Source organism: Peromyscus californicus, unplaced genomic scaffold (assembly GCF_007827085.1).
Source record: "Peromyscus californicus insignis strain IS unplaced genomic scaffold, ASM782708v3 Scaffold_15__1_contigs__length_86483966, whole genome shotgun sequence".
In the NCBI taxonomy this organism is placed as follows: Eukaryota; Metazoa; Chordata; class Mammalia; order Rodentia; family Cricetidae; genus Peromyscus; species Peromyscus californicus.
In genome coordinates, this window is record NW_026294447.1 from 2,394,446 (window position 1) to 2,406,337 (window position 11,892).

At 44.2% G+C, this 11,892-nt stretch overlaps 1 protein-coding gene and 1 long non-coding RNA gene across 2 annotated transcripts in view; one reads left to right on the forward strand and one right to left on the reverse strand.

The window, feature by feature from the left end:
- Positions 1-641: 641 nt before the first annotated feature.
- LOC128110654 (uncharacterized) lies at positions 642-4,659 on the reverse strand. The gene is made up of 2 exons (XR_008218266.1): positions 3,466-4,659; positions 642-1,748 (listed from the first exon to the last, which is right to left on the reverse strand). It is a non-coding gene; the product is annotated as an uncharacterized LOC128110654 (long non-coding RNA).
- A 474-nt stretch (positions 4,660-5,133) lies between these two features.
- Nampt (nicotinamide phosphoribosyltransferase) overlaps positions 5,134-11,892 on the forward strand; it is a 30,314-nt gene continuing 23,555 nt past the window's right edge. The window contains exon 1 of the mRNA XM_052738295.1: positions 5,134-5,316. Within this exon, the coding sequence (XP_052594255.1) occupies positions 5,260-5,316 (57 nt within the window). The 5' untranslated portion in view covers positions 5,134-5,259. The remainder of the gene's footprint in view (positions 5,317-11,892) is intronic.

The following is an 11,892-nucleotide window of genomic DNA, read 5'->3' on the forward strand; positions in this document are numbered from 1 at the left end:
GTGAGGTACAAGGGCTTAGTGATGAAAACCAGGCTACTGCAGTCTAGGGTTTCACCAGTGGGAAGTGCTCCACGGGAAAGAACAGAGAGCATGGAAGCTGGTTAAACAAACATTACCCAAACTTTAACTGTTTCTCAGAAGCTGTTCCTGGAGAGAAGGGTTATGGCCACATGCAATTTTACATTCATCTTACAATCAAATGCTGAGTTTGCTAGGGATGATGAATTACCTCCAATTCTGTCCCCCTCCACTGCAGATCCCCATTACTTGGTAGCTGCTAAGTAAAAGAGTTTGAGATAATAAATGGTCTGCTTTTAGTCTTTGGTGCTTCAAGCACAGTGTGGTGTCTGTGTACAGTGTGGTGTTTGTGCTAGCTGGCAGCACTTTCCTCTTGGGTGGACCATATTAGGACTAGTTCTTTGTCCTGATTGCTACTCAATAGCAGGAATGTTCACTCCTTTGGTACTGAGATATTATAAACATTGAAGATATTCTTTATCAGATCAGGGCAAAATAGTGTTTGCTGCCTAATCATACAAACGAAGATGGAAACAATGAGACATGAAAATGAAAACAAACACGCAGGACAGGAGAGGAGGAGGCAGAACTCGGAATCATTTCAAGAAGGAAGGTCATCTTAGTTCAGTTTTAGACATAGACTTTATTTATAATTCACAAAATTTAGTGTAGAATCCAGTGAATCTGTTTCCCTTACCCCAGCCTGGGCAGCCATTAATCTTCTCTCTTTCCCATATTTTTGTCTTCTCTAGATTTCATATAGAATTCATGTAACATGTAATCTTAAGTTTCAGTTTCTTCAAGAATATTCTTCATGTGTCAAATACAGGCTAGGGACAGTTAAAGATAATATGTCTAGACATCTGAGTGTCCTTCATTTGAATTCATTCTAAGTAAAAACACCCAAAGAAACTCATATTCTATGTGCAAGTTACATTTTTCTAATATGAATTAAAATAATTATTAAAATTAAGAATGTCTCTCTGGATGCCACTAATGTTCATCTCCTACAGCATCCGTGGAAAGCACATCTCATTTGGGAAAATACTGAATTAAAAGATTTTGACATCCTCTAACAATTCTAACAGTCTTATTTTCTCAGCCATTGATTTGGACTATTGACTCTTACGTAACCATCAGCAAAATTTCTAATGATTGACAAGTGAAACCTATACAATATTGCAACATGTGTATGTTTACCTTTCCTGTGAAGATGAACCTAAACATTTTAACTTTGCTATATTTGTTCTCATCATCTTAATTACTTTTCTATTGCTGCAACAAAACACCATGACCAAGGCAATTTATAATAGAAAGCATTTAATTTGGGGGCTCATGGTTCCAGAGGATTAGAGTCCATGACCATCATGACAGGGGCATGGCAGCAGGTAGTAGGGCATGGCAGCTTACATCTGCTCACAAGCATGAGACAAAAAACTAACTGGGAACTGTGTGGTCTTTTGAAACCTCAAAGCTCACCCCCAGTGAGCTACATCTCCTACAATAAGGCTACACCCCCTAATCCTTCCCAAACAGTTCCACTAACTGGGAACCAAGCATTCAAATATACGCACCTATAAGGGCCACTTCCATTGAAACCACAACATTCTACTCTATATTATAATGCAAAAAGCATTAGTTCAACTTCAAAGGTCTCCATAGTCTTTCACAGTCTCAATACAGTCTGAAGTCTCTTTTCAGACTCAGGGCAATCTCTTAATTGTAATCTCCTGTAAAATCAAAACAAAAAGGCAAATTACATACTTCCAACATACAATGGTACAGAATATACACTACCATTCCAAAAAGGAGTAAAGGAGGCCTAGTGAGGAAATACTGGACTTGAGCAACACGGAAACCCAGTGGGGCAAGCTCCAATTCTTGTAGCTTCACCCCTGATGTCAAAGGCCTTAGATGGCTGTTCCCTTCTAGATTTGCTGACTGCAGCACACTTCTCTCTCATGGGCTGTCTCCACGCCCTGTCTACAGCTCTTCTTGGCAGACATCCCACTCCTCCGGCATCTCCAGCATTATGGGGTCTCTAACATAATCCAGGCTTCACTTTCATAGTTTCATGAAATGGCCTCTTTAGGCCTCCATGCAGGGGTGCCTTGGCCACACACTTGACCTCATCAGCTTTCCTTAACCTCAGAGGGAGATCCCCAAACCCCTTTACTCCCATATTCTTCATGATTAAAGCCAGGACCATGTGGCTGATGTTGCCAAATTCCTCTTCCTGCTTGAGATGGAACTTTAACCTCTCCTTGAGTTATATTGGCATGGGTATGGTTTGTTGATGCTTTTTAGAACCAGATAATTCCTTAGACCTTTTCACAAGTTGTAGGATCAGCTGAAGGGGGGGTTCTCTCCCCTAGGGGCACCACTCCATTTATTCCATTTTTCCTGATCTCTTTCAGCATAAACCATGGCTCAAACATTAAATTTCCCGGTGCTCTTTTTCTTTTCAAACCATACCCCCTATCCCCTACGCTCTACCCCTAACCCCTATCCCTAACAGGGTTTACCTGTATAGCCCTGGCTGTCCTAGAACTTACTTTGTAGACCAATCTGACCTCTGCCTCCTGTGTGCTAGGATTAACGACATGTGCCACCAGCCCCAACTTTCAAACTGTATGTTTTGTATCTCTTTTTGTCCCATTTGCTCTTTTTCATTATAGATCTGTATAAGAGTGGTCACTAGTAACCATGCAACAGAGTCAATGTTAAAAACTGTCTTAAAAAATCCTCTGCCAAATAAATTAGTCCAAAACTTTTCAATTTAATGAATTTTACCCAAGGATCTTAGCAATTTAAGTAAGGAAAGGGTCTAAGTTTAACTTTATGAAGCTCTTGTTTTATATCTGCCTCTGTGATAGTTGTGGCTAACTGATGAATCTGGAAGGGATGGGGAGAGAGAGGAGAGCAGCATCATCAGGGTTTGGAGATGAGAGAGATCTACACCTACTTCTCCACTGTTTGTTGTTTTTGTTTGTTTAATGAGATGAAATTACATCAGTTTGAAAATACCTGAAGCAACCTTAAAATACAAAAGTGTATCAGAGGTTGTCTGAAAAACAGGAGGGGCTCCGTATCACCCACTTTGATCATAGCAAGAACCTAATGCCCAATCTGCTGTGCTTAACTAGCTGATCTGTAGGCTGAGAGAATGACCCAGGACTTTGAAAAAGCAGAAGGGACCTATTTGAATCTGGGTATTTATTATCTGTGCTGCAATAATTTATGAAAAAGTTTGTCAGATCTTTTACATGCTACTAAATAAAGGTGCTAACTAAATATTTCTTCCAAATTATCCTTCAGTATATACTACTTCAAAATGAACTTGTTTTTGTATTTGGTGATAATTTCATACCACAGTTCTAAACCCTATTTAATTCAAAACTGGTCTGGTCTAAACATACAGGTGCACAAGAACACACCAAATTCTACCTTTGGCAATGTGGTTCTCTATTGGTGACATGATTCCTGTGTCAGTCAGCTTTCATCGCTTCGACCAAACACTGAGGAAATCTTTGAAGGTTGAGAAGGTTTCTTTAGCTTCAGTTCACAGTTGCCTTGTGCTTGTGGTGGCATGATGCATCTCGCAAAAGAGAAAGAATGAGACAATTCCAATACCTCCCATCCCTCAGTTGTGGAACTGCCTCCAACCAGACCCCAGCTCTTCCAATGCAGCGTTCCCCACTACCGCTCAGAGGCTGGCAGTCAACACTAGCGTACAGGTCTCTGAGGGACATTTAAAATCAAAACCCTAACAACTTCATTGCCATCTTTTCCTCTAAAGACTGCTGTGGGATTGAGCCCACAGTACTTTTACATTTTGAGCTTTTTTTATTTTTATACAAGAAAATTTAAAGACTGCAAATCAAATTTTGCTTTTGAAAAACGCTACCATAAACGAAGCCTTCTTTGTAATCAGAATCCTATTATTTTTCTGCATAAAACAGCCTAGAACAGTGGTCAATTGGAGATGAATGGATTCCAGGAAGCTTCTAACTTGATGAGATCTATAAGGGCCTGTGCCCGTTTATTTATACTAATTTTCTCTTGCTACTTGTATTCTATTAAGAAACAAAACCCAAATCTTAGAATTTTTAAATGCTATTAAACATGCAAATGGAATTTTGTTCTATGCAAAAAAAAATTGCAACTATGTACATGAAAACTGAACAAGGGGATGGTTTCATGGCAGTTGGATGACGTCACTAGACGTCATTTCTCTTATTTGGGAGGTTGCAAGCTTTTTTCCCAGGATTTAACGATTTAAAAAAAAAACAAAAAACAAACAAACAAACAACAACAACAACAAAAACCAGACTTGGCTGGTCGCCTTTTACTTCCCAACAATTTCAGATTCAATTAGGTCTTGTCCCTACATGGTCTGAGAGGGCTGAATTTAACCTTGCCCTTTGGACGCAAACTATTTTCTTCAGGAACAGTCAAATAGCCTTCAAAAAGGATCAAAGAGCTCAGCTACAGACAGAGCAGGAAGGAAAGCGGGTCCACGCAGCATGGGAACTCAAGACCTCACGCAGCTCCTGGGATTGTAAAAGAAAAGCTAGAGGATCACGATCGACAAGAGGGATGGGACCAAAGGTTCCTCCATCCTCCAAGTAGGAGACAAAGGTAACTGAGCGCGTGCGGGGACAGGGAGACGACAGTGGGAGGCTCCTTGGCCCCAGCCGGGTGGCGTGACTCCAACAAGGCTGCCCGGACGAGCGGGGACTGGGCAGGACGAGAGGAAGGTCCGGGCAGGCGGGGCGAAGGCTGGGAACGCCCGGGCCACGCCCCCGGCGCCAGGCCACGCCCCCCGGCGCCCCCGAGCGGGAGCGGAGGCGGGCTCCCAGGTCACGCGCTGGGGTGACCCGCGGCCTGAGGCCCGGGGCGGGCGCCGCTGAGGCAGAGCGCGTGCCTCACGTCCGCCTCGGCCCCGCCCCCGCGTTGCGCACGCGCAGCCGCGCCCCGCCCACCCCGGGGACAAGGGGCGGGGCGCGGAGCCCAGCCGGGGCAGCCGCGGGAGCGCTGGGCTGGGGAGCGCGTGAGCTCCGGCGCCGCGTCACGGACCTGCCCGCCCTCCCGGCCCCTCCCCGCGCTCCGTTCCCGGCTCTCCCGCCCCCCGGCGAGCGAGCGGTGACTTAAGCAACGGAGCGCAGCGAAGCCCATTTTTCTCCTTGCTCGCAGCCGCGCCGGGCAGCTCGTGGCGCGGCGCCTCCGCTCCGGCCCGAGATGAATGCTGCGGCAGAAGCCGAGTTCAACATCCTGCTGGCCACCGACTCGTACAAGGTGGAGCTGCGGTGTGGGCCTCGGGCGGGGGGCGACGGGAGCTAGGGCGGCGGGATGGGGCAGGTGGAGGAGCCGCAGCGCGGCCGCTGAAGGATGGAGGCGCGGGCCGGAGGCGGGGCCTGCGCCGCGGCGGGGGCGCGGCCGGAGGCTCGGCGGGATGGGCGCACGCTGCGGCTGCCGGCGGCCTGGGCGCCCCGGCAGGGTGCACTGGATGGGACCGCCCGACGATCGGGCGGGTTAGGTAACAGCCCCGGGCTGGGCAGGTACATCCCTGCCCAGGGGAGCGCGGGGAGAGGTCCTGGCGGCGTGCCCCGCACCCAGCCAGTGGCCCCAGCGCGGAGGACAAACCCGGCTCGGGGAACCGCGTCTGATTCAGCCTTCCACTCGGCTGGGCTGCATTTCAGACTCCTAGGGATCATGCACGCGCCGGCCCCTGATTGCAGAGGCCAGTGTACGGGCGCTTCAGGGTCATCACAGGATTTCTGTGAAAAGGAAAGTGAAAGGCCGGGCGGTAAAGGAACTTAACCCTAGAGAACTTGTGGGGAGGGAAATGGCCCAGTGCTTCAAGGTGCCTATTGATTGGACTCTTGCGTTAATTCCACTTGAAATGCACCTTAGCAAAGGGAGGAGGAAATGCCCCCACGATTATGTGAAGTGAACCGCACTGATCTTAAGCTAAGTTTCGTTAGCCAAGACACTTAAGGGTACGATGTCAGACTAGTACCCTCACTAGAACATATTAAATTTTAGCTTTCAAGTTTAGTGTTTACTTAAGCATCGAGGTGGTTTTGAGTGTAGTGACTAGGCGTAGTACGCTCGTGGTTTTGTTTTGGCTCCTTGCTTTTTAGTTTTTAACCCTGTAATCCGAGTGTCTCACAGAGTTCTATTTTGCTTATAACTCTAGTTTGTCCATTTCTTTGTAATCTATTGTAAGCAGGTGAGTTTTCATTTTAATAGATACAAGATTTATCAACAGGTGGTCTTTCAAATGGAATTTTTACTTTATTTTATTTTAGTTTTCCGAAACAGGGTTTCTCTGTGTAAGCCCTGGCTGTCTTGGAACTCACTTTGTAGGCCAGGCTGGCCTGGAACTCAGAAATCCACCTGCCTCTGCCTTCTGAGTGCTAGGATTAAAGGCATGCGCCTCTGTGTCCGACTTCAGATGGAATTTTAATGTGGAATTCACCTTTGCAAGATTGTTACAGTTTCTACTGTGGTACTTAAGACTTAAAATTCTCTACTTGATTTAGTTCAGTTGAGGTGTTTTGAACATCCTTGGTGACTTTAGAAAAGTCACATTTGTGGTTTTCTAAAATGTAAGTAAATATCCCAAAGTAATTTTCAAATATTTTACTGTATTATGTATGAAATGACTGAATGTAATGGAAAATATAAACAGATGTTAAGTATAAACTTTTAAAGGGCCAGGCTTGGGAGAGCACATCTTTATTTTAATCCCAATACCCAGAAGCCAGAGAGGCAGGCTTCTTGAGTTCCAGGCTAGCATGCTCTACATAGTGGATAGTGAACAACCAGAGCTATATAGTGTTTCCAAAAAAAAAAAGTCTGTAAGTATCAGTGGTGTAAAACTGCTTTAGTTTTTGGCAGTGTTTGGAGCTGCTTTTCCTTAATGAATAATCTGAAAGCTCTCTAGCTTTCTAGCAAGTCATGCTTATCTGCATGATTATAATTTGCATATAATTTTTATTTCTGCCCATTTTCATTAGACATTTTGTCCTTTATTTTTTGCCTTTTTATCTTAGGTAGAGAGGTAGCAAAACATGCTTAAAACTTGAGATTACAAGTAACGAAAATTCTTTTATTTGGAAATTACATATGATTACATGTTCTTTTTCCGTTCTTAAAAATTCTTGGCTGTTTAGAAGAGAGTGGCTGGATGTTGATGAGATTTCTTCTAAAACTAAAGAGAATAAAAATCATTTCCTAAACTACACAAAGTAGCTGAGGTAGTGGCCAAGCATATAGCAACATGTGGGATACTGAAACAGGGTGTCCTTAAGAAAGGGCAGAACACTTGGGGCCAGTGGAGGAGCATTTGAAACACACTTCCACTTATGTGGTCTCATATTTCATTATGTGTAATAAGGAACTGAGCACACAGGCAGATGCAGCTCTTCAGTCTCATCATGAGTCCTTTTTCCAAATAAAAAGGCCTACTCCTACATCTTTAATCATTTGTATTTTCCGAATAGCTTAAGACACAGTTTCCCACCCAGCTTTAGTGACATTTACTAACCCAGCTAGGGAAGATGGATGTGAGCCGGTCTAGTCATTGCACAGGTTAGGTTGCATTCAGGACTTTCCTGTAAAGGAGGCATGGTTTTTCTTTTTTAGCTTACCTCTGGGATGGTCAGTTTCCAAATAGCTGGGAAGCAGTAAAAGATGCTTTTCTTCTGTCCCACACAGAAATTCCACAAAACTGTACACATCAGCAGAGAACAGTTTTAACATTTTTCAACATTTTATCTCTAGCAGATTAGCAGAAGACATTGTCGTTTGTGCTGTGGCTAGAAAAGACAGGATACACAAAAGTAGTCCTTCAGTGATGTTCAGGTGCCATCATACCACTGAAATGTGTTGCCAGGGTAACTTGCTTCTCAGGGGCCTCCTAGGCCCGCTATCTAGAACTCAGCACTTTTTCAGTCATGCCTTAGTAAATGATGGAGCAACACAGAGGAGAACAACAGTATCTGACAATCCAGGGTGGAGAAAGGTTGATTTTAGAGACCTCAGAGAGCTGCTTAACTTCCTTTCAGTGACGAAGCCGTCAGCTGTTGTGTTCTCCAATGGCTGAGGAACACAGGAAGTTGAACATTATTGCAGAAGAGATTTAGAGAGAGGAGAATCATATGACCAAGTTAGTTCTGCCTGGAACTTACAGTGTTTTCCTCTCACTGGCTCCCGTTTTTTGTAATTGCCTCTCTAGTGCTTCTGAGAGAAGGTTAGGAATGTGGACCCATGGCACCAGAGCTTATCAATGAGCAGGGGTACTGCATTTTTTTCCTGATGTATCCTTAAAGACATATATGTATCAGTCATAGTGACATACCTCTATAATCTTAGCACCGAGAAAGAAGAGGTAGGAGGAGGCCATCCTTGGTTACATAGTAGTCCCTTCAAATAAGTTTTATAAATTCTGGGGGAAACTTGGTCAATAGAAATCAAACAGTAGGGCTGACAACCTCAGTTAAAGATGCTTGCTACCAAGCCTAGCGGCTTGCATCAGCTGGGGAGCCATGTGGTGGAAAGAGAGAAGCAACTCCTGCAAGTATTTATGAAGTAGTAGTTTATGCTTCAGAGCTAAATAGCAACAAGTTATTTTCTGTGGCAGCAAATTCCCAGACCTTCCCACACCGTAAAAACTCCTAAAAAGCAGGAGAACCAGTTAAAAATTTTTCTGTAGTAAGGCAGAGGTCAGCTGGGATGGGGCTAGTGGATCCTTTTCTTATGCTATATGTATTGCACAGATAATGTAACTTATCTGTGGCCTTCAATATGTCATCCCATTGTATTTTAAATCTTGATTCTTAATTATTTATTACCAGTTAAAAATACAAGTGATAACAATTTGGGAGGAAAGATCTTGAGAAGCCATCAGGTCAACCTAATCTGGTGAACACTATACCTAATCCCCCAGGAGGATTCTGCTGACCTTATGTATGCCTCCAGCCCCAGCCCCACTGTTGTAGTAGGACAAGGGTAGACCCTGGAGAATGGAATGTACTGATGCAGTTGTTTGGCTGACACTCCACATTGGAGAAAGTTCACCCTTGTTAAAACGGGGCTAGAACCTTTCTGTTCTAGGCATTGAAAGTTATTGTGTAGCACCTCATCATTTTAGAAGCACTGTAGCAGCTTTTTTTTTCTTTTTATGTGTATGGCTATGTTGTCTCCATGCATGTCTCTGTCCCACATGTGTGCTGGGTGCCTCTGAATTCCCTTGAACTGGAATCACAAGACAGTTGTGAGCTGCCATGTGGGTACTGGGAATCGAACTCCAGTGCTCTTAATCACTGAGCCATCTCTAGTCCCTGAGCTTACCTTTTCTTCAAGAAGGCAAGTGGAATGAAGTTCTGTTAAAAGGCTATTTTCATAGCCTTCTGTGTTCCTCACAGGACTGTGTTAGCCATAGGAGAGCCCTGCCAGTTCAGGGAACAATTGCCTAGGAATGTGAAGAATTGCATATCATTTTCTCTAGCAATAGAAATCAAAGCAGTGCAGAAATTAATAGGATTCAAGAACTTCCCTGTCATACACTTAATTTCAAGCATATGAAACTTATTAGTGTTGCTTAACATTGAAGACTGAGCTCTTGATTTTCCCATTCATTCCTTCCATAGTTGTCATTGACTCAATAAATGGAAGCTTTTTTTTTTGAGGAGGAGCTGAGGTAGGGTTTTCTATGTGCCTCTGTTTGGCCTGGTATTCTCTAAGTTGCCCAGGTTGGCCTTCGGTTCAAGGCAGTCTTCCTGCCTTACCTGAGTGCTGGGGTCACAGGTGTGTGCCACTCACTATCCCTGGCTTAAATTGTACTATTGATAACCCAAAGAGCTCAAGCCAGACTCTAGGAGGTATCTGTATCATCTCATGACATCCAATTCTAATTCTCCTTTAGCTCCAAAAGTATTTGGTAGGTGTCTTCTCACCTGACTTGGTTGTGCACAGTGGCTTCTTAATTCCTGGCTCTGTTCTGAGCACCATAATACATAGTCCCCTATGCCAGATTGATTGATTCATATTATTGTGTGTGTGTGGCACACACTTCAGTCTGAGATTGTGAGGAGGGGCTAGGAGTTGTAGCTCAGTGTTAGAACATGTACTTAACCATATGTAAGAGCTTATATTCAGTCTCCAGCATCAGAAAATACAAATCAGGTTATATTTCCCTCAACTTAAAACGTAATATCTTCCATTGTCCTTAACACACGTTTGTTTGTTTGGTTTTGGTTTGGGTGGTTGTTGTTGTTGTTTTTATCTGTGCCTAACAAGGAGCTGCAGACCTGCAGGACCTAGGCCCTCCAAGTCCATGTCATTCTGGAGGTTTACCCACACACCTTTGCCTGTGGGCAGCAGGAGGGACGCTCCAAGCATGCCTCACTGGGAAGGAAGCACAGAGGACGGTCCTTCAGAAATAGCTGTGGACATACATTTATTTTAGAATGCTAATGCTAAGCTGTAAAGAGTCTGTAGGTAGAGACCAGCTTCACTGAGATTGAGGTTGTGCAGCCAAAGAAACACTGGCTTTTCTAAACTTGAAATCATAGCTTAACGGGAACCATGGTGTGGACCGTGGTCACCCGTGATGCTGGCCCACCGTGGCTGTAATTTACCCTATACCTTAAATTTTAAAGTTCCTTTTTCTGTTCTTACCACTGTGCAGACACACACTACTCCTCTAGTAAACTTACACATCAATGCCTTATTTATACAGTTGCCTTTATGTGGCAAAAACACTACAGTGAAATTGAAAGTCTAGTGAATAAACTTGTTTTTCAAATGGAAGTTGGAAAGTCTTTGACAGTGGCTCTTAGCAAATTCATAGAATAGAAATTGTGATAAAAGGCATTTCTGTTTTTAAACTCATGAGTTTAGAGATCTAGTAGGAACTTACTATTCAATTAGGAGGCAATTTGGAAAATAAAATTGGCTCCGTTTATGTTTTTAATGTTTTACTACATTTTATATTTATGTGTGTAGGGACATGTGTGCGTGGTGCTCATTTAGAAGTCAGAGAATGGCATGGAGGATCTGTTCTCGCCTACCACATGTGTCCAGGGATTGATCTCAGGTCGTCAGGTTTATTAGCAGCAAGCCCCTGGACCTGCTGAGCCATCCCAGCTCCTGAAACAGCGATTGTCTGCTTTTCCTTCTTCGTTGGCCGCTGCTGTTGCTTTCATCCAGGTTTCTGTAGAATACTATGGCTGTCAGGAGCTCCTTCTCAGTGCCTTGGGATTGCATAAAGAAGTGGTTATGAGAAGATGTTGACTATGACCACACTCGGCACATTAGATAGCTGTGGAATAGGATGAGGATTCTTGATCCAAAACTCAGAACTTCTTAAGCATGGATGTCACGGGCAAAATTCCAAACCTGACCTCATAAAACAAGTCACTGTCAAAATCTGGAGGCCAGGAAGATGGCCCAGTCAGTCAAGTGCTCACTGCAGAAGCCGGAGGACCTGAGTTTGATCTGTAGCACCTGACAGGAAAAGCAGCCATGTTGGCAGGTGCTTACAATGCCAGTGCAGCCAAGGCAGAGGCAGGGGACCCCTAGGTTTGCTGGCCAGCTCACCTAGCCAAATTAACGAGCTCCAGATTTGATAAGAGATCCTGTCTCAAAAATAAAATGGAGAGTGACTCAGGAAGACCTGAAATCCACCTCTGGCCTCCATACACATGCATGCACATGCACACACACCACACAAACATACACACAAAAAGGTGAAAGTATTTCCCTCAGGTAGATAGGTCCTATCCCTGAAATACAAGTATAGTCAAGTACCCCAAAATCCCAAATCTGAAGTACCTCCGGTCTCAAACATTTCACAAAAAGCAA